We start from the raw sequence: 23524 nt of genomic DNA, 5'->3' as shown, positions 1-23524 counted from the left end.
ACACAGTGAGATAACAAAATATTCTTGTCCATCTGGTGTCTCTATGGGAAGCAGATGGACTTGAGCCAAAGTTATAGGAGTCACAGCTGAGGGCTGGCACTGGATGTCATGTGCATGCTGACATATGGTCTAATGCTCCAAGGCGTATTCATATCAGAGATGTAAGATTATATTTCATCTCATATAGAAGCAATCATAGTGACAGCACACTGTCTTTGGGAAAGTACTCACTAGCCTGGAACTGGTCATAGTTCCTATGAACTCCATTGTTTGTGACTGTAACTTTGGCTCTTTGTTTCAATACACTTCTTCAGCAGAATCAAATGGATGAACAGCAAGCCTATTCTAGGCTCCTTGCCAGTGCCTGTCACTGATCAGCCGGTCATCAACATAAGGACAGATGTGCATGCCCTGTTCTCCATGGGTGCAGTGCTCCTACAGCCAGGAGTCTCAATGCTGCAGTCTGCAATGCCAGAGAGACTAAGCTTTGGTCCCACCTCTGAAATACTTCATGCTGGACAGGTAAGTAACTACATGAAAGCAGGCTATGTATAACTCAAGAACCATAAAGCAGGCTTGTCTGCTGACAGAGGAAGATAGAAGAAGGCATCACCATCCTAAATCTAATGTCACATATGTGCAGGTTCCCCAGACCTCCACCAAAAGACAGAGAGTCTCTTCCTCTTTGGAATAAAGACTATCAGGAATAGTGGTCTCTGTATTTTGGTGCAGCTGCTGCAATGAAGCTGCTTCATCCCCTCAGCACCCACAGTGGAGATCAGTTCAGTGGAAGGAGGTGGAAGGCATCATCTGCATAACTGCCTGGTTAGTACAGTGACTGCTTTTACAAAAAAGGTCTGAATTTATGACTCAGAGTTTGCATCTGAACGCTCTGCAGCCATTATATAGGACAGTGTCAAAAGCCTGCATAGGCTTGGACAGGGCTGCTCCCAATTCCTCCTTCTGAACAGGTCATAAGGGATGCAAGAGCAGTGGTGCCAGAGAGGAAGTGAGTGCTTTTCATAATTTATGAATTTTCTTTAGTTTCACTGAAAAAAATACAATTCTCACATCAAGCCTCTAAACACATTTCCGTAGTACAGTAGTAATAAAATTGTCTTAAGTGCGTAAAGCACTTCCACCCATATATTGATTTTGAGTTAAAGGCTGTGCAGAAGTGTTAGACATTTATTTTCAATATAAACTAATCCAACTAATTTGAGATCCACTCTGCCAGTGTGCCTAACAAATCAAGGTAATTAACAATGGTTTAAGAGGCAGAGGAATTTGTTCTTTGAATAAAGTAAAATAAACTAGAAGTTTATTTTTAAAAAGCGAATACAAATCTTGTAACTCTGAAGGGCCTTTAACCTTCTCAAGACAGGATTGTACCACAATGTTCCTGTTCTGTGCAGAACCGAGAGTACTAATCCAACACCCTTTGAACATTCCTGTAGTGTACAAAACATGGTATCTCTGAGCACACACACACAAAGCAGTTAAATAAGAAATTCAGAAACACACATAGAATGGTGTCCAAGTACGATGTTCACACGTTCACTTGATAAACCATAGCACATGCTGTAATCCAGCCTACTCTGAAAACGCTTTCATCTCATTTATATATTACCTGCCAAGAAGAAATGGGATACACTGGTATTCTACTTTGCCATGTTGACCTCTTCAATGTACTTATACATAAATTTATAACCGGATTATTCAGATTTCATACAGTAGCTAAAATGAAATCTTGTTCTTTTTTAGGTTTTACTGTGTATGTAATTATACTTGATCTTGCAAATACACAGTAAAAAAACATTATTCAACTATAACAAGTCACTAACAATCTCATACATAAAGAAATTTTGAGTACAAGTTTATGAGCCTGTAAAATCTTAAGTTTTCATCTTGGCTTTTTACTTTTGCAAATGAATCTGCTAGTTCAGTCCTACAATGGTTTTTAATAGCTATATGAACATTGTAGCTGGCAATTTTCCTATTCAATTATGCACTGGAATCCAATTCCCTATAAGATTTTTAACTTTTTCCTAAACGGGTAGCAACTATTAAGTCCAAATGGCATCAGACTGCACATTTCAAAATACATATTAGTGCCACCTACTATCATACCTGCATAAATAAGTCTGCTACTTGTTTAAGGCTTATGAAGCTTCATTAAACAGTTCATAGAATCAAAGAATATCCTCAGTTGGAAGGGACCCACAAGGATCACTGTAGTCCAACTCATAGCCCTGCACAGGACAGCTCCAAGAATGACATCATGTGCTTGAAAGTGTTGTCCAAACGCTTATGGAGCTTTGTCAGGCTTGGTGCTGTGGCCACTTGCCTGAGGAGCCTGTTCAGTGCCCAACCACCCTCTGGGTGAAGAATTTTTTCCTGATATCCAACCTAAACTTCCCATGACACAACTTCAGGACATTCCCTCAGGTTCTGACACTAGTCACCACAAGAGATCAGTGCCTGCCCATCCTCTTCCCCTCACGAGGAAGTTGTAGCTGCAATGAGGTCTCCTCTTCTCCAGGCTGAACACACCAAGCGACCTCAGCCGCTCCTCATTCGGCTTCCCCTCAAAGCCCTTCACCATCTTCACTGCCCTCTTTCAGGTGCTCTCTAAGAGCTTAATATCTTTCCCATACTGCAGTGTCCAAAACTGCCACAATATTCAAGGTGAGGCTGCACCAGTGCAGAGCACAGCGAGACACTCACCTCCCTCGACCAGCTGTGGAAGAGGAACTTGAAGTGAATCGCTTTGACAAGATCATGCATGAGACGAAATGGAAATAAAAAGTCTAAGTCCACAATTGAACAGTTAGTTCTGAAGCCAATTTTGAAACTCAAGTCTGCCTTGTAGCAAATATTTAATAACTTCTCTCAGTCCAAAAGGCTTAAAAATGCATTACTGACACAATTTAACACCTCTTGGAATAAGACTGCATCTGTAATCCTTGTGGTACAAGACTGTTTATCACTCTACAATTAGTGGATGCCTTCAAGCTACATCATTAATACGAACATTGCACTGGGGGTGCACCTGCAACTCATGTACTTCAGAGTGAGATGGTTTTTGCTTTTGCAGTATCTCTAAACACTCCTCTGCATCCCTCCTGCACCTTAGATTCCTTTCAGCCACAGAGTTCAAGGACGTAAAATCCTCTGAAGAACACACAGCATGATGTGGATGTTCATAGGGACTGAAGACCTTCCACCACTTATTTTTTCGTTTTGAGTAATATCCATGTGCCTTTTCCACCGCAGGCCCTCCCAAAGCAGAGGCCACACAAGAGAGAGATAGAGCAACAAGTCTCAAGAGACCAGAGACTGAAGAATCTGAATTCTCAGATACAGTGTTTGATTCCAACATTTATTTGCCTGTTAGTTTCACTAGGAGGCCTATGGAGGCTTCTACACTTCTATTTTGGGGGCGAGGGAATGAAGCTGAGATGGAAAAGTAGAAAGGGTTTGGTAGAAACAAGGAGACTGCCATCTAAATTCAGGTCCTCCTCTTTTGTGTAAGAAGAAATTAAACAAGGAAGAAATGCCCCAGATGCTGCCTATTTTCAGTGAGTCAACTCTGCTTCATCTTCTTCTCCCAGAGTTAAAGAGAAGCAGATTTTGTAACAATTCCAACTTTGACATTTTGGTCTTAAGTCAGCAAGACATTTAAATAACTGCTTTGTGAACAGAACTATATTGGTGGTTCCTCAGAACTTTGACTTGAACTTTAGAGCCTCTTTTCTAACAACAAAATAAATAAGAAAGATACATAATATTCAGGAAGGTGGCAGGATCCAAGAACAAAATCTAAGTTCCCTTCTGCTGCAGTAAATATCTGATTGGTTCAGAGTGTGCAGTTGGTGTATGCAACATCAGTGATTTAACACTGCTGCAAGGAAAGAGTCATCCTTGGTGCTGTGCTCATGCCAGTAAGTATAAAACCATCCCCTTCCTACCTGGTCAAGGAATTCAGATGTGTAAATGCCAGATGGAGTATTCTGTAGAGAACAAGTCCCTTCCCAACTCAAATTTAACTTTATTCCTTGACTTTATTTTGCTGCAAACACATTGTATTCTCCATTTTCCTATGATGATTTAAAGGAAGGCATCAGTCTGATTGAAAATGCAACTTGCATTATTTCCTTCTCCCCACTGGGAAAGATGAAAGCTCTTAATTTCTTGAAGGCATCTCTCAAATATAATTAATAAACCTATTCTGGCCAGGACAGCAAGATTTAATCTCCAAGTAGCAAAGGTCAGTTTAGAGCAGGTGAGGAATGGAGATAAGGAGACAGGACTGTCGACTGTGAAGGCAGTTTGTAAGAAAAAAATAGCTGGAAACAAATGAGAAACCATGAAATACAAAGGAGTGCAAATATACAAATGGAAAAACAACGTTTTTATGCCAAATGTCCATAATTTTGAATGGCTACAAGAATCTGCAATTTTGGGTGGGGAAAAAAACTCCACATATAACCTTGACCCTATTGTTGAGCTCAAGTTACTGCATCTGCATGATTTTCCCCAAACAAATCCATCATCTGCTCTGTTGGAGCACATTGCTGCACAATGCTGAGAAGCACAGTGGATTGCCAAGAAGAGTTATTAAGACAAACCTTCCCAGTTTTTTTTTTTTTTTTTTTGTTACTATTGGTGTTTTTTTACATTTTAGAAGATTTAGGATTTCCCTTCACTCTTGAGCTAATAAGAGAAGGAGGCCACTGTAAGCCTCTCTGTGGAGAGACAGAAGGGATAACTGCATGACGCTTCCCTTGAGACCCAAAACCATCAATTGCAATAATTGAAAGCCCTGGGAACATCTACAACTAACAGTGAAGGATCTGCAGTCAGCAAACACGTCATTTTTATTGTTTCTCTATATTTATGAATGATTAAGGAAGATCAAGTTTTTTGGTTTTTTCACTCATGCACTTCTTTCATTCTTGTGCACCTGCTGACTGGAAGACAGTGAATATCAACACTTTTTTTAGCAGTATTAGGTTAAAGATGGAGAATCTAAAGCCACACTGATGGAAAAATTAGGTACCTAATTTTCATACATTCTCCATAAAACTATTATGTGGTTGAGTCCAGAAAGATCAAAAAATTGCAGGGAGTGACCCCAATATGGTACAAGATTACATGTGACACTCCCTTCCCCCAACATGTTTCAGATTGCAGCATGCTACAGATTTGAAATATGTACATGCAAAAAAACCCCAAATCTAAAATTAAAAAATATTGCTCTATCACAAAAGTACAACCCTATGTACAAATTTACTGATTTTAGAGACACTGGACAAATGCACAGAATTCAGTACCTGAGAGCCAGCAAATAATATAACTAGCTTTTAACTTCTTTTTTTTAAAGTGAAATGTCCTTTTCAACACATTTAAAGTAAAATGTAACTATATCAGAAGCCGCATTTTCAATGACAACCCAGTGGTACTTAAATACAATATTGAACATCACAGCAAAATGCAAAATTTCAGGATGACTTTGGACAACCTGGACTCCCAATTCACAGGCACCAACTTTCAGAACACAATCATAGGGAGAAAGTTTTGGAAAAAGATACATTTTTCTCACTGGGAAACATGTTAAAATAAGAACCTGTTCCCATTAAGTCAAAGGTTTTTGCTTTTGACTTGAATAGGAACATGATTAAAAGGACTACACAGAAAGAATAGATGAAATCTTGATTAAAAACTGTTTTATTCAAATATCTTTCCAATAAAAACCCTCAGACTAGAAAATAAACATTCTCACAGCACAATGGTTTCAAAAGAGAATGTAAAAAATAAACGTACATAAACCCCATCCCTGTGCTATATAAGTGCCCTGTACGGCACTACAGACAACTAGTGCAACTCCACTATTTTTATAGAAAATTTGTATTTTAAATTAAATTTGCTTTCAGACACTTGGTTCTTTCAGTTACATAATTTAAATTGATCAAACTTATTACTTATAAAAATATATCTTAAAAGACCTATAAATTTTTTAGAGTGCCTTTTTTGATGTTAAGCTTCCTGGTTCAGTCAGAAAACTTGATGAAGTTGTCACATGCTACTACGGTGTCAAATTCTGCCCTAAGACCTGTGCAGGCATATGCCTCAAAAATTGAACTGCTAAGCCTGACAGTTTGAAAACTGGATTGGAAGATGGTACGCTTACAGCCTCAATTAATTCCCCAGAACAAGTGTATGTGATTGTAGATCTCCCTGTCTCAAGTTGTTGGGTTTTTTTAGAGGAGTTTAAGTCCAGGTAAGGAATGATTAGCATGTAATTAGTTGAAAAGCCTCAGGTCTTCAGGCAATCTAGTAAGTGTGAATTACTGCAAGCCCTTAGCAAAAATAGCTTGTACAAAAGTCTGTGTGCTGCAGATATGTAACCAGTAAGAAATGCTTGTCTGATTGCATAAATGTTACACATCTTCCAGCTTTCTAACTGATCCGAATGCCACATCTCATGCTCAGAGGCATCTTGCATACAAAACTTACGATACACAGAAGAAAAAATTTAGCTCATTCATTTCTGTAATTGTACATGTTTGGTAGATTAGCAAACAATTACATTCTTCATTAATTAATCATGCCAGACCGTGATATGTTCACCATGGCTATGAACAGGTTCATTCTTATTACAGCTACAGTTGGGAATAAATCAGGCTGTGGTTTGTTTTGAGTTTCCAGCAGTGATATGTCTCTTGGAGACAGACAGAGCCTTGTTGCAATTTTCTACAAACCAGTATCAGGACAAGGAGCCGCAGGAAAACATATTCTTAACAGTCTGAACGAAACCTAACTGCTTTTCCACCATCAGTTGAGACTGACTTAGATCACATTTTACCCTTCAATCAAAAAAGCATGTAAGTAACTCATATTTAATGGAAACACTCATGTAAGTAAAAGCATCCATAGAATTATGTGAGTGTTGGATTTACCATGCATAAAAAAAAATCTTTGATAACATATTAATATATTTATTAACACATATTGTCACGTAGAAAATTCAATTTAGATTACCATATAAAAGCTATAAATTCTGTTTATAAAATCAATTTGGTATGGGCATGTTTAAAGTGTGTGGACATACTCAAAAATTCACAAGAAAAACAAAATGCATACATTTGGGTCAACTTTAAATTTTCTAGTACTTGAAATTAAGATATAAGGCAGAACAGATTCTCTATTGAATACCAATATAAGTGCAGTGAAAAGAAATGGGTAACAGAACATTATAAAAGTAAAAAGGGCACAGTACAACCAATCACAGATTGATGTTATTTAACATTATTATGATACAGAAAGAAGTAGATTTACAAACTTACCCTCATCTTTGCACACGCATCCTGTGTTGACTCTGTGCCTCTTAACTCTTTCACCAGCATAGAACCTAAATACTAAAACAAAAATCCATTGAACTTAATTTAGCTCAAATTCCAGAACAGACAAACATCTGCAGAAATGCACTAAAAATGTTTCAAAAAGCCTACTTGTAGCAGTCAACTTCTTAATACATTGCTTTAGAGTTTTTTACTCTGTAGTTCTTTGATAAATCATTTAAACCAATGCATTAATCAACCTACAAAACAAGAATGCACAGCAACAATTGAATCAGCTCATGTCTTTTGAAACAGTATCTGAAAGTCTCCTAGCTTTAGTCCCTCAAATAATGAGAAAATACTACAGATTCCATCTTAAAAAAAGCCATTTCATTAAAAACCAGAGAATCTGCTTTTTTTAGCTGCCATCTGCTGATCTCCTATTGTTATGTTATGTGTACAATCATGTGGATGCGAAGGGCAGCATCAATCTTAACTTCACTGTACTCAACCTGTAACTAATTCACGTGCAAATAGCAGAGCCCAATGTCAGCAAACAGAGAAAATAAATCTAAACTAAGACTAGCTTCTTCCTAAGGAAAGGCTGACCCCAAATGATTATTTTAAAGCCTTTACTGATCTGGAGGAGGGCTGGGTTAGAGGAAGCAGAGGGGTGCTGTATCCCAGCTCAGCTCACTGAAAGCCTCTGTGCCCTCAGAGGAGCCCGCTCATCTCTGCGGGCACACAAGGCAGTGAGTGCCCCACCAATACAGCCCCCTTCCTACAGACCTTTCCCTCACTTTGTCACTTGCTGGCACATGCAGTTTGAGCCCTCCTGCACCCTGATAGCAGGCTCTGCTCCTCTGGATTTATTCTTCTGGGGTCTCAGTACCCATCTCTGCCACGTTTGGATGCTGCAAACAGGATGCTTCTGTATTTCTGTATGATGTCACATGCAAGTCTGGCTTAGCTGCGGAGAGAGGAGAGCATGTCACCCTCACCTGCTCCTCCCAAGACACAGAGATGTCTCTCTCTGTATCCTCACTGCAGAACAAGGCCATGGCTTCTCTTAAGTCTCCAGTCGTAAGTGAGGCAACACAGGAGCTGAAGAGAAGCCACTGCAGGCAGGACCCTTTTCCCAGATGCTGCCCATCACCACCTCCTGACCTTTTTCACTCTACCACACTGCCTCCCCTTGGAAACAGCCTAAACTGACCCAACCAGATAGTGAAACAGCTTCAGTTTGGACAAGAACCTATCAAAAAGAACTTTAGTTACACCTGAATGCAAGCTGGAACTGAACAGAGAATGTACTGGTTCAATTCTCTGATCTCCTGACCTAAACTATTTTCTTTAAAGCCTTCACTTCACACTGTGTACTGCAGGAGTCTCTGACCTGCAAGAAAATGCATAAATATTTCAATGTAGACAGTAGCCAATATGTCAATTAGTAAGAAACATTTTATAGGACATTATAGATGGAACAGTGAGCAACACCAACACTACCAGACAAGCACATGCAAAAAGGAATGAATGAAGGGCATTCCTGGAGGACTGCAGATGTGAAAGATTCATAAACCGAGCAGCTGTAAGTCCAGCTGGGGGCTCAATGGTGACGTGAATAGGGCTTTGGGCATTAATTTGGTGGGACAGCTTGATACTGCCCTTGAAGAAAAACAACAAATGTAAAGCAAACTCTGAAATTAGAAAATTAAAAGTGTATTGAGTTGAACTGCATTTTTTTCTGGATCCTGCTGTCTGACACTTTTGGAATCCTGTGCAGGTTGCAATTAATTTCTTCAACTTTTTTTAAAATTTTCTTATTTTTTATGGACTATAGTACACAAAAATATCTTTTCTTTGAAAGATACCAGTTGGTCAGGCACCAGGGGAAAAAAAGCAGTGCTTTGAGCTCATGGCAGAACAAGAGAAAGAAAGAGAAGAGATGGGCAGCTCCTGTCCCATCCACACAGCAGCAAAAAGCAGACAGCATTCAGAAATGTTTCCCAGGGAGGACTGTGTAACAGACAAACAAATCACAGAGGTACCGTCCAATTTAGTTGTCAGAAAAATCTGAAACTCTAGCAGGGAATTTTGCTTCCCTTTGACTTGCTGTGCTTTTGGAAAAGTTCCTTCTCAAATACTGATAGCATACGGGAGCAATGCAGAGAACATCCAACACTTTGAGTGATGTGGCATACAGTGAAAGCTGCACCCATCATAACTTACAAGCCAGGCTTTTACTCTATAAGGCTGAGGTCAATACAGCTCAGTGAGCTGAAACGAAGCAGTGACGCATGGTCTTTAGGAAAGGAAGGTGTTTCCTTAATCACCAGTAACTTAGATATTCCTTGTCATCTCAACATCATTTATTTAATGATCCACATACCTTCCAATCTATTACAAGGGTGACATGCTGGATCATGCAATACGATAAAAGGCACTCATGCTCCCTTTACTGAAAACTAGGAAAAATATTTAAAGAACTAGAAGTTGCTAAGTTTCCTTTTCCATTTGAGGTGAGCTAGGAGGTTTTGAATAGTAGGAAAAGAAGACTGAGAGTAGGTGAGTTGGTCCTTGACTGTGACTTGCTGAGGAAGGCAGAGGTTCTAGTTACTGTCCAAGGACAGTCACTGCATTCATGGCAATTTCTACCCAATGAAGGTCTGATGGAAGATACAGATGTACTCCAGTAAGACAGGACTGTAACACCCCTTCTGCCCTTGCTCAGTGAGAGCCAGGTTCAGTCTCACCTGCATTTAGTCTCTAATTCCTACCTTTCCAGATATGCTTTAAAAGAGGTTCAGCAGCTTCCAACTCTCCCCCAAAATACAGCTGTATTTGATAAACAGAGCACTATCCTAAAAAGCACTAAAGATCTCAGCCCCTTCAAGTGAAGAGGATCTCAACACCATGACCTGGACCAGAGGTTAACCCTTAGCTATTATGCTAAAGGCACTGCAACTACTGAGCCCCTTTCCTTGTACCATAAGTCAGCCTTTCTTCATTAGGGCCACCTCCAAAGAGGACGCACAATGGTCTGGCAAGTTCCTTCAGCAACTTCAACAACCCTTTTCAGCAAAGTTGGAGGGGGAAATGTAGGCATTTAAAGAGGTGAGCTGAGTCACCTCTTCAGATCCCCAGAAGCTCCAGTCCTCCCACCCTGTTGTCAGGAAACTCAGGATTTCAGTTTTTAACCAAAAAAAACCCCCAAAAATTACTTTCTGTGTTGAAGGAGACCTTTTTCTCCTCCACAAGCATTTACAACACAATAGAGAACACTAATTGCCTTTAGCTGTAGAAGGAAGATCTGTTTCTCCAGGGATGGGAAGTGGTAATCAGCTGCAGCTAGAGAGAGGTAAAAATAAACATGCCCTGATGGAACTCACTGCTACTGGTACTTCAAGGAGCCAATAGTTAGGCAGAGGTCTGAATGTGTTCTTGTCCCAGAGATGGAAAACACTGCTTCAGAATCCTGATTTCCATCTTCCCTATCTCCCTTCCCTAAAAACAAATCTATAAAATTCAGGTGAGGCAACACTTAATTTAACTACTGTGAACACATTAAGGTAGGCATGAGGATCCCATATTATGCTTTATTATTCTTCCATAACTACTAGACAGGAATTTGTGACAGATGAGAAGTAGGGGTGTCACTTCTATACTTGGTCACTTACTCATAGTGTCCATTCTCTAACGCTATTGATACATGGACTGCGATGTATCACAAAATTCATAGCAAAAAGTACTGTGCATCCTTGTTTCTCATTTATTATAACTACAGTTTTGCAGAAGAAGTGGCCTGTCTCACTAAAAGTGATTGAAAAAATATTATAACTGGAAGTAAAACACAACAGCCTATCAAAATCCAAGATTAGCATATCTACCCCAAATCAAACCACTAAAATTTATCAACACTTACAAATGCTTTATAGTCACATGACTGGAAGATGAGTTTCTCTGGATGATGTTGCCAATATTGTACAGGCGTTGATGCTGTGGCTTCATTTGGAGGTCGCAAGGTAATTGAAGGCTCTCCCCAGTCTCCTGTCTGAAAATCACAGTTGTTCAAGATATTAGAATATGTGCAGGCAAATTAGCTACAAAGTAGACCTCCAGTGTTGTGCTCAATTAACAAGAATTTATTTTCTATGCATAGAGCCATGTTACTAAAATAAGGGAACACAACTCCTACAACATTTTTCGTGATTTAATTTATAATCCAAAATCATCTACTGTAGTGTTTAATGAGGCTTTAATTAAATCTATTTGCTCTGAGAATAAAATCATTAGGCACTGGAAATGTTCCTTAAAAATAAGTGTTTACAATACATATATGAGGATGAGAGCACTTGAAAAAAATCATGAGATGCACGAAAATGCCTTTCACAAATTCTGCTATGTGTTTTACAAGCTTTTCTGCACAGTTAATAAGTCTTCCATTATCCGGCACATATAACTAACTTTTCTAAATGGCTAAATAACTGAGACTTTGCTTTGAACTGAAGACTTATTATACATTCTTCAAAAATATGAGGCATTCTTTAATCTCTTTATGAATATTTACTTTGATCACCATCTCTTGCTGCCTCATTGTGGAGGTAGTAACATTGCCCTTCCAGATTCATCATTCTCACTGATACAGGCAATTGCCTTCCTGAGCTGTCGTCTCTCTTTAAAGCCCTCAGAGAACACAGGTAAGACTGCAGTTTGCTGCCAAGTCCCTTTGCAGCACACTCTTCTCCCGGTAGAGCCAACGCAGGCATCACTACAGGTATGTCCCCAGCCTGCTAATGCTGGTCTGGGTCTCACCTGCCGTTGTGTGTTTTTGGTCATGGCTTTATTGGACCTGGACTGACCTCTGGACCCTTTGGGGCTCCTTCTACCTTGCGGGACCATGCAAAAAATAATTATCATTCTGAGGCTATTTAGCTGTTAACTGTGATCTCTCCTACTTTTGGTTCACACGTGCCCACATCCTCAACACCAGGGATGCTGTCAAAGCATCAGCTCACTTCAACTGAAAATGACCCATGGATGGACTCTTTCTCCGCTTCCCAACCTCTCTTCCCTCTGCCTCCAGTCCCACTTCTCTCCTATTCTGTCTGGTCTGGACTGCCTCTGAATTGCCCTCTTCTTCCCACTCTGTCTTTTTGCAACCACATTTCTCCTTCCTAATCCTCCTTTCCTTGTTAATTTTCTCTCCAACTATTTTATCCTTTCCTATATGATTATTTCAATTTGGGTTACATTACTTCTTTCTTTACCTGCACTTATCTCTGTGTATTTTCTATCCATGTCATATTGTTAAAATATGTGTTAAAGATGGCAAGGAATTGTCATCGGTTTTTCACACAGAATATGGCTAGAAGTTTAGACTTTTATAGCAGAAAGAAGTTATACATAAAAAACACATGAAAAAATCTTATTGAAGACACTCAAAGTCTGGCAAACTATCAGATCTTACTAATTAAATCAGGACAGAGTAAACAAAACGAGTACATCATTTTCATGTGTCACAAAATAACGAAATGACACGCATTTGCACAGCTCTGCAATGAAAAGCAAGAGATAAATCTGGAAACATCAACATTACCCTGCCAATATGGTAACATCAAGCAAGTCAAACCTAGTTACTGTTGACACCATTAGCACATCTACCAATTACACAGTACTGTAACTTCTGTCTTGCCTAGTTAAGTTGCCTATACGCCAAGGGTATGACTTCAGCCTTAGATTCTGAAAGGAAAGCAGCAGGAGCAATTGCTCCAATTTTTCGCATTTTGTATCCATAATGTATAAAAACATTTTATCATATTTAATCTGAAGTGGGAGTTTGACTTCTTTAAGAAGCAGTTCTTATAAAATGTGGTTTCCATCATATTACAAAGGGCAAGGATCTGCGTCCTTGTTATTAGTGGAGTCTGAGAACAAGAGAAGATGGATTGCACCCATCACAAATTCTCACAGCGTGCTTAGCTGTCTCTTATGAACTGTTCAAGGCCACAGCTAACAGACCACTTGAAATAGTCCTTTTTTTCCCCCTAATAAAGATACACTCCTGCATGTTCTGGGTAAGGAATCAGACCTTGGGAGGTACATCCTATCTGTTTAGAAAAAGGTTACTATGATGGAACACGAGCAAATTTAGGACAGAAAAGCTACAAAAGTACATCTTTTGACCTTAACGTCTTTCCTTAGTGGTGTCTCCACTAAGGAAGCGCAGGGATGGCTGTGCCACGTTCTACTGAACAAGTGACCGTAACTAGTGCTCCAAACCCTCCTCCTGCACTGCTCAGCAGGTGGCTTCCCTACATGCAGAAAAGAGATGGCACTGACAAATTAAGCAGAGAGTAAGGAGTAAGTAAGGAGTAAAAGGAGGACATAATTTTACAGTTTGTCTTCCTTTTGCACAGACAGTAGGAAAAGCATGGAAAACGGCATTTCTTCTGTCTGTAAATAAAGGACAGTAAAAGAGGAACAGTGATTACCTCCAGCTTTGGTTCAATTTTATAAAGAAAAAATTAATCATAAGGAAACGAGAAATAGTCTTCAACTAGGCTAATAAAACTAGGGTATGAGACACTTAGAGAGGGACTGTGTGGAGATCATTTGTTGGTATCCATTAATTGCTCTATAAATATAATCATCCTAGTACCTACTCCTTTTAAATTAGACAATACTGAATTGCCAAGATTTCTATACTTTAGGATGTTCTAAACATGCAATAATGGTGAGGTTAGAGGAATGCAGGGATACGGGATTTCTGTTGTTCCTGACAAACCACTGCACCTGGAAAGCTTTCATGTATTTCAGTGTGTCTTGTAGAGGGAGCAGCTACTAACAAAAGTTGCATAAAATTAAACATCATAGGTATAGATATTTTTTTTTCGCCAGGAAGAAAAGCTTTTAAACAAGATTTAGACAGCTGAATACATTCAAAAATCTGTGCCTAAAAACCTCAATAGGAAGAAAGGGAGCTCCTCAGCTGACTGAGTCTAGTCAGATTTTGAAATTCTGTGATTTAGGATATCATGATGGCAGTCGACTTCAGGCAAAACACAAAATAGGGCTATCTTTGACCTAGAGAAGGCTTGAAACAACAAGGCTCAAGTTTGGGATAGAAAAATATAAATTACTAGTAGTCCTAAATCCCAGGAATTGATGTGTAACGATTCATGGGTGATGTATTGAGATTCAGGTCCTTCATAAGCACTTTCAAGCAGTACAGAAATGTTCATAAATTGCCATGCAAGACCAACTTACAATGTTTGATTTAAATTTTAAAAATAGATATGATAGGATAAGGATTTTCTGGTTTGAATATTTAATTTGCAATTATAAGAAATAATCAAACATTTAAGATTATGTATTTTTTATAACACAATATACAGATGGAGATTTTTATCTCTCTGATGAAGTAGAAGGACAAGAGACAATTTATTCCTCATCTAACTTTACAACTCACCAGACAGCTGTGCAATTTATCACATGGCTTTTGCTTTATTGCCTGCCTTTTAGTTTTCTAATGTCCCTGTGCCTTTAACCAGCACCTTTCCTCTCTTTGCCTTCTGGCACCTTGAAAAAGAACATTTTTTGCTCCACATTTTGGAGATAAAGAATTTATAATCAGATAATGGTCTCAAGTCAGGTGCCAGAGTAGTAAGGATTCAATTCTTTTACAGGGAAAACCTTAAAGACCAATATCTTGTGATCTTGCACTGCTTTCTAACCCTGAAAATCAGCAGATGTGCACTTCTCAGTGCTTTACAAAGGGTCAGATGCTTGATGCCAAATGAGCTACACAGGCAGATCACAGCTATTAAATGTTTTGTCTTGTTTGTTTGTTTGTTTTTTAAATTGTTGCACATTTTTCTATCTCATCTCGTTTTCTGAGAGGTGAATTTGACTCATATTGAAGGCACCTGGATGCAGAGGTAGTCACAGATAAGAAGTAATCTCAATACAATTCTATAAAAATCTGACACTTCCCTGTCTTTTTAAAAAATGTCAAGTTAAAACCCCTCCACGCTTCAAGGAAGAAAAAAACAAAAAGGCCTGGGTTTGAATGGTTTGAATGTAGTTATTTTTAACAAGAACCACATCTTATAACTTTTCACCTGTTTTTTTCATGCCTGGTTATGGTAACATGCATTAGTCACCATGACAACAACAAATTGGAGCACACACGGATACAACACTTCTGGTTGAAAAATTAATAATTTTCTCCCTGTAAAAATTTTCAGTGCTCTGCAGACCAGTCAAATCCTCATTGTTTCCTTATGCTTTAATTCCTAGACCGAGAGGAATTTTTTAAGCTCCTTATGTTTTTGGCTCTGGAAATAATGGGAACAGGTTTATGGTGTACTCAGATTCTAAAAACTTCTAAAGCTTGGTAGCCAAAATGTTCCCTCTTTGGCAGAAATGTTCCAGGGAGATGTGGAAAAAATCAAGAGAAATCTACAGCTCCTCTGAAATACTCTGCTGAACAAACTGGCTGTTGTCCTTACCGCACTGCACTATGGATTACCAGGATCACACGCACAGTCTTTGTGTCTGTCACAGAAGTGATAAAAACTCAGGGCACCGTAAGCGTTACCTCTAACTCCCCCAAAGGTGACTCTGCAAACACAGCGTGTACCTCAGCTGGGCAAAGCCTATGGGCTGACACAGAAAGGGCAGCACAACACACCGCGGGGGTGAAACTGTGCAAACCGAGCTGTTTACACGGTTTCCCGCTTTGGAAAAGTGAGTGAACGAAAACATCAGGAACAGAAGTCAAAGCTCTCCCCCCTGAGCGACACCGCTGCTGGCAATGCCCCCACGTTCTGTATGTATGTACACCATACAGCCAACATACGCTAACCACATGGCACGACACACGGATGTGTGCACACATAATCCCCAAGGAGGGCAGACAAGTTAACGAACTTTTGTTACCATTTCAGCGACATGACACCCGTAGATAACACCAAGGCAACAGACTGTACATCCATAGAGTGACAACATAGCCATTTATTACTGTATCTTACATTATGAACCTGATGAATCGATGAGAAAGGATATCCTGCATTCTGGTTGGTCCAGAGCTCACAGACCGAAGACTGCTAATATAAACAAAAAACTGTATCTCATCTCGTAAATATTAATGCACTGCAACTGCCAAAAGGCAAAAATAATTAAGAAAAGGCTTGCAATAATATTAAAGAAGGAAGTAAAATAGCTGTTAAATTTAATTATTTATTTGCTGACAAAATATTTTTGGACTGGCTGGAAAGATGCATAGCTTATTCAGAGACTCTAGAAGAGGTTTCAGACTGTGAGTACAAGAAAACAATTTAGTCAGAAATGCTTGTGAGATAAAGTTACGCAGGCATAAACAGAAAACAGAGAGCAGAAGAAATATTGGTTACTTTCAGCTTTTGGCAAGGAGGAAGTTTGAAGTCAACATCCTAATTAAGTTTTGAGACTTAAATCTCTCTCTTTTGGAGACTTTCACAGGCAGAGAGGAAGGGAAAAATCTGGCGACACAATCAACAGAAAAAATACGTTTTCTCTGCAACAATTACCAGAAAAGAATACATTGCAATCAAGTGAAGCAGCTGCCCACCATCTCCTTCCAACAACAGATCCTTTGCATTCAAAGATACAGATAATATTACCTTTGGTATTGACCATGACCCCAAAGTTTACATGAAAGGTTTCAGTCTACCTTCTACATTATTGTACGGAGCCTGCAATAGCAAAGCGAAGTCAGCATACTGTAGCATCTCTAGCAAAAGCAACAGAACTCGGCAAGCACAGCATTCAACTAGCATCTTTTATATATTTCCTTGTTTGGACACTCATCAAGAAAGCATCTGTGGCACCTCAGCAAAAGCTAAGATAACATTTTACAGTAGCCAGGCAACTAAAACAAAGCATCAGGCGTAGGATCTGCCCACGCTATCTTCAGCAGGCAGCAACAAAAAGCAATCAACAGACATGAAAAATGCAACTGCAGCATTCAGAATTGATAGCAATTAATATATAAGTAACTTAACAACAGCAGGAATGTGCATTGCTGGTTCTCGTCAGCAGCAGCAGCAGGAATCTAGCACCAATGCTCAAAACAACTCTTCTCAAAACATGGCTCTTGCTCTTACCTTTTGTAGCCTGCAACCTGGCTGCCTGGCTGGTGACAGACTAGATTATCACTTCTGGTTATTCTCAGGGAAGCCTGGCATCCTCTGGACTGACTATGAAGCACTGCCAGACAGACTGGTGGCTGCCTAATGTTGTTAATAGTCCCTTATTTCCTTCATGATCTGAAATGCATGAGCACACATCCCTTCCTCCAGCTTTAGTAGTTCTTAAACTTTCATATATCTGGTTAATTCCATCTCCTTCATCTTGCTTTTGAATTTATTTGTTTCTCCTTTGTGAGGTGCAGGGCTCTACATTTTGATAGCATTAGATAATAAAAACTGATTTTTGCTCAGTCTTCTCCCTCATCCTCTGCAATTTGCTACAAAACAATCCTCCTCCGTGTGATGAATAATTAGTCTCAGTGCAAGGTCACCAGCAAACACTGCTGCAGCTACTTCTGCTGTGCCATCATTAGAACAGTGCACTAGTTCATACTAATGACATTTTTTTGTATGTGTCAAGCAAACAGACTTCTGGATGCTCTGGCCATGCTCCTTGCTGTGATGTCTACCTTTGCTTGGGGATGAGAAGATTCCTGAATAGGAATCCATGGCAGAAGGTTGTGCCTCCGCTTTTCAGGAGAAAAGAGGAGGCATTTCCATGCCAGATGTAGCATACCCAGGCATCTGGTAATCAAGAAGACTTATTGCAGTGCTGTTTGGACACACTTACTGAGGTCCTGAAAGCAGCAAGGTAAGGCAGCAGGGTACTGTACGCTGGCAGATGTTTTATTTCTCCCCAGCACTGGCATGGAGTTGCCATCACGCCCTCACATTTTTGCACATTGTGCAGCTGCTTCTCACCATCTTGATATTCCTAAGACAAATGTGTGTCCTTAAATCCTGCCCTTCTCCAGGCCTTGCCTTTAAGGATTGGTGTTTGATTGGTGACTGGCCTCAGCCAGATCAGCCGTGAGCTGGAGCAGCAGAGGCACGCGGGGGTCTCCCGGCAGAGCTGCCATAGCGGTCCTGCCGTGCTGCAGCACCTACAGTTATAAATACATCGGGTACATCTGCCGGCTGCTTGGATGCTAATGCAGGGACAGGTAATACAACACTGCAGTAAGTGTGGGCACAGGCTTTAAGTTGCCCCTTTTAAAAAGAGGGCAGGGAATAAATTCTTTTTTACACCTACCAATAGTACCCATCCTGCCCCTCCCTCACCAGCTTATCTTCTCCCAGATGAAGACACAGGGGTTAGGGTACTCTCCCCAGGAACTGGGAACTCTTGATTTGATGCCCTTCTCTGATTGAGGGGCATCAAATGTGTACTTCACACCTATCTATTTCACCTTTCTCTTTCAAGCTTAAAGCAGCAGCAGAAGGCAGGCTGTCTTCAACCCCTTTTATAAGTGGGGGGAAGTCCTTCTAACTAATTCTTTGGGGAAAGAAGAGTGTACAAGATGTTTGGAGCACTCACATATGAGAGAAAAGTTTTGGGTCTAGGTCTCTGCTTCAAGAACTGTTCAAATGAACTACCCCCATCAGACAGACTTACCCCCAGAATTAAATCTAGGCTTAAGCTGAATAATCTTTAAATACAGGTTGAGTTATTAAATCAACAATAAATCAAGCAGACCAGCAGAAACAGAATTTCCCACAAGTGTACAAATGCCTAGTCAGAAGGGCAGCAGTGCAAAACTCATTACTCTGTTTTGCACTCATTATTGTTTGAATGACTAAGGTACTGGAATGCAGTACAGAAGGAACGTTAACTTTATGGATGGTAATGAATTCAAATTCAGAAATCAACCTTTTCCTTGCATCATTGTAAAAATATTTAGCATTTACTATATACATATTTTATATCTTCAAAGTTCTTAAAATTTTTAATGAATTATGAAATCCCCAGGAGAAGTACTTGAAGTTGCATATCCCTGTGCTGAAGAAGAAGAAACCAAGGAAAGGAAAAAGGTTAAGTGAGTATCTGAGGCCAGAAAGTCAGCAGTAGGAGGAATAACGGAGAGTAGGCTTCAAACACTCATAATTTTCAGCTCCCAAAACATATGCTCTCAAAAAAAAGGTAAAAAATTCAATCTGTGCATACACTTCCACCGTAATAAACACAAATACACTTGGGCACCTAATAGCACTGACACAAAGGTTATGTGAAAAAGAGTTTAACAAAGAATATTTTCCTAAGTAATATGGTAAAGATGAGCAAAGAAATATTGTCTGCTATTGTCTGATTAGTATCAAACATCCCATTATCTCAATACTTCTCAAAAGATAAACGCTTACAAGTAATGTCACAACAAGACTCTGCCATTTTTGGGGTGTCCCATGCATAAAAGATTTCCCCATGTGGTCATGGTGGGGCATGACTGACAGGCAGGATGGGCAAAGGAAGGGAGAAAGTTTCATAAAGTGAACAGAATTATCCAAGGAAACTTTAGGCTTCCTCCCTATAGACAAGGAAAACTTGGTTGATAACCTCAAGAAAGAAAGAAACCGTAAGATTGTTCACAGAAATTATATGCTTTCTAAGGAGAGGAGGAGCAGGAGCTGCGTGGAAGGAGTCCAGAAGTATTCATTACAGCTCAGTGAATTTCACTTGATGGCACTTTAGGAGATGTTAAGGATTTACCTAAATTAGGAGCAATTATCCTTGAAAAGTCATAGAAAATACTGAAAGGACCAAAGAAGGGCTAAAAGAATATTTTAGATGAGAGAAAAGGAAGAGTCAGAAACTTACAGTCAGCCTAATTGCAGGGACCAGCAAGTGACTAGAAACTGTTTAAAAATCGAGCCACCATCCCCTGATTCTCATGACCTTCATGGCCATCTGAAATAAACACTCAGAAATATATGTATGCATGCTTTATATCTATGCATACATTATTGAGAATAACAAAGAAAAAGTGTAATATTGCCTGCCATGTGTTACCAAGACAGCTTTGATGGGCCAAGAAAAATTCAAGATGTTTATAATGAGGTTCTTCAGTATCATCTCAGATCAAATTTCCTTCCTTTGTTGGAAAACTAGCCAATTAAATCAACAGCAGCAAGGAGAAGTACTGCAAGACTTGGACACTGTGTGACTCCTGATGCAACAACACATGAACAGCTCCCATACACAAACTTAGCCTGAATCAAATGCAGTGGTTGCTCAAGAAGTTGAAATCCACCTTTTGAGAATAATTATTGGTATTTAAGCACAAATGGACTGGAACATGGCAAGGCAATCTGCAAGGACCTGTTCCATACTGTGGCATGGAGGACTGCCAAGGCTCTCTAAGGAGGATCCAGAAGTGAGGGACTTCTCAGAATGTGGTAAGAACTGAAAATGGATCTAATGAACTACAGAAAGTCAGATAAAAATTAGTAGGATTACATACAGATATAAAATAGCAAACAAACTAGCAGAGTGACTTAGATTGCGAGAGGACAACAAAGTTTCAGTATACCTCAAATTAGTTAAAGGTAGTCTTTAAAAAGAAAAAGGAAATAAATCACAGGATAATTCATGCTGTAAGGGAGCTCAAGAAACCTCCATTTCAACTCCAGCTCAGGGCAGGAACACCTGTGAGATGGAACCAGATTGCTCAGGGCTTCATCCAGACAAGTCTTGAAAACCATTGAGGACAGAGACTCGGCAGATTCTGTGAGCAACTTGTTCCCCTGCTTGCCTGTCTGCCTTGGGAGGAAATTTCTCTTGGCATCCAGTCAGCATCTCTCCACTTTCAGTTTTAGTATCCAAAGCCACCTCTTCTCCAGCCAGCCCTGGTTCTCCAGCCTCTCCTCGGAGGGCAACTGCTTCAGCTCCTGACCATCTTTGTGGCCCTTTGTTGAATTTCTGTTTCCTAAATAAAAAACCCCCAGGTATTTAACAAGCGTAGCATGGGAAGGAACTTTTGTGCCATATGGGGCAGCCACCAGTGAGGTCTCATATGGGGTGGCATCCAGTTTTAGCTACTGCAGTGCAAGGAGGGAGTCCAGGAGAGAGTGACAACAACAAACAGAAGTCTAAAAAACACCAGGGCATGGCTCTGGTTAGGAAAATGTAAGCACCAATGGTTTATTCAGCCCTGAGCTGGTCTGAGTAGAGTTTGTTGGTGCCTCCTATCTTCTGCTGTCTTTTCCACCTCTCCTCTGCAAGGTCACCCTCTCAACTTCCACATGGCAGAGACAGAACAAAGGGAGAAGAAGAGAAGCTACTGAACATAACCTCTGGGTTTATTCCCCCGCTGCCTCCACCTCTGCATCTCACCACAGGGCTGAACCTCAGAAAATTGCTCTCACCTCCCAGTGCTGCAGCTCCAGTGAGGCACAGGAGGGAGAGAGAGAAACAGCAGCAAACTCCACCCCCCCTGATGTGCATGATCCAACTCGCTAACTACAATTCAGTGTAGCTCCGGAAATGAGGATAATTTTGGATTATATCCCAGGAAAAACAGTCTTGGTATGGCGAACAAATTTTTAAGGTGCAACAGCTGAAAGAAACAAGTGAAAATTGGATCAATGGGGCTTTTGTAATTGTAACTCCAAATGTTTTAGGACCATGGGAAAGAAGTTGTGCCATCTAAATAGAGGCTGCTTCCTTGAATGTTCCCAAGGCTCTGGGGAAAGCTTGTCTTACCAGTAACTGCAAATCCTCCTTCGAAAACAAGATCTTGAGAGATGGAGAGTGAAATTTCTACTTCTAGAGAAGCAGAAAATTGAAATACCACTTAGTAGACGAATCACATGTTTTGCATTGGTTTTCCTTCTCCTGAAAATACATGAAAATTTCCAGAAAATCACCACCCCGTTTGGACTGGCTCTCTTGCAGGCAGGCAGTGGGTGACAGGCGCGAGCAGCAACACCATGCTCCAAGTCAGTGCACCCAGTGAGGTTTTGCAAGAAGGTGCTTTCCATGGCTAACGCACCCAGGGAAGGAGGTGACTGACCCAGGACCACAGCAAGCCTGCAAAGACTGTCCTCTCCTGTCTGTATCAGGGTGAGAAGCAAAGTCTCTTCCTGCGCTAGGGTGGATGCTGTAGGTCCCATGCACCTCCACCTCCTGCTCCACATAGAGCCATACTTTGCACTTATTTCTCCCATGAGAAAAGCCTAATCACAGAGATTGGCTTCCCTCTCGCCACGCCAACACCCTCCTTCATGCAATAGCCATCTTCTCCTTAAGCAGCCATCCTCACTTGATTTTGATCAAGCAGACCAGGAATTGGGTTCCTGCCGGGGAAGACAGACCGAGGGCCTTCCCAGGGGTTTGTCAAGGTTATAGCTGCACTGACTGGCACGTGGAGGTGCAGCTTTATAGTTGCAGCTCTGGCTTCATGACTTCCACTGGGCAGCCAAGCTTCTTCTTATTGACAACACCCCTTCTGCCGGTACTGCCATCTACCAGTGTGCCACAGCCTCTTAACCTTGCACAGAGGATACAGACTTCTGGACAAACACCAGTGAAGATTATGAGACTTTAATCCCTGAACATTAGGTATACCTATCTCTATTTTTGCCAACCGCCCCCCCCCCACACACACCCAAACAGCAAAAACAGAAGAGCACCCCAAACTCTAAACACAGCTTTTTTTCCAGGAGCTCAAAAATCTAAATGTTATATATTAAACTTCAGTTTTCACACAACCTTTTCAATGTAGAGCCTCTAGTTCACAATATTGAGTGTGAAAAACAGTAAATTAATTAAGAACATCTGTCCTCTTCTTGATGTAGTATTTATGGCTTTAGTTTGGATCATTAATACTGAATATAGAAGCAGCTCCCTTAATTCCATATGCTGAAGCAGCATGTAGGTATGATCCACATGACACGACTTCAGTTCTTAAATGTTAGCTTCTGTAACATTCATGAAAAAATTCTATCTTTCTATTCAAGCAGAAATTAGGTAGATTTTTTTATAATATCTTTATCAGTTTACTTGGCCATTGCCCAGAGAAGTGGTGGATGCCCCATTCATGGAAGTGTTCAAGGCTAGGTTGGATGGGGGTTCTGAGCAATCTGGTCTAGTGGAAGGTGTCCCTGCCTATGGCATGG

General features: G+C 40.3%; 1 protein-coding gene across 8 annotated transcripts in view; it reads right to left on the bottom strand.

Moving 5' to 3' along the window:
* The window catches only part of LOC114065274 (ankyrin repeat and sterile alpha motif domain-containing protein 1B-like), a 216822-nt gene that overhangs the window by 17429 nt on the left and 175869 nt on the right, over nt 1–23524 (bottom strand). For 4 of the 8 annotated variants that reach the window (XM_027899036.1, XM_027899037.1, XM_027899040.1 and 1 more), the window contains 3 exons: nt 16376–16450; nt 11266–11394; nt 7350–7421 (listed from right to left, as the gene is read on the bottom strand). In XM_027899036.1, coding sequence (XP_027754837.1) covers nt 7350–7421; nt 11266–11394; nt 16376–16450 — 276 coding nt within the window. The remainder of the gene's footprint in view (nt 1–7349; nt 7422–11265; nt 11395–16375; nt 16451–23524) is intronic. The other 4 variants (XM_027899038.1, XM_027899042.1, XM_027899039.1 and 1 more) reach the window with 2 other exon arrangements.

The sequence above is a fragment of the Empidonax traillii genome, unplaced genomic scaffold, assembly GCF_003031625.1.
Source record: "Empidonax traillii isolate 1590-97213 ecotype Southwest subspecies unplaced genomic scaffold, ASM303162v1 scaffold634:size670481, whole genome shotgun sequence".
NCBI classification, from domain to species: Eukaryota; Metazoa; Chordata; class Aves; order Passeriformes; family Tyrannidae; genus Empidonax; species Empidonax traillii.
The sequence above is the reverse complement of the archived record's forward strand: the minus strand, read 5'-3'. Positions and strand labels throughout refer to the sequence as shown.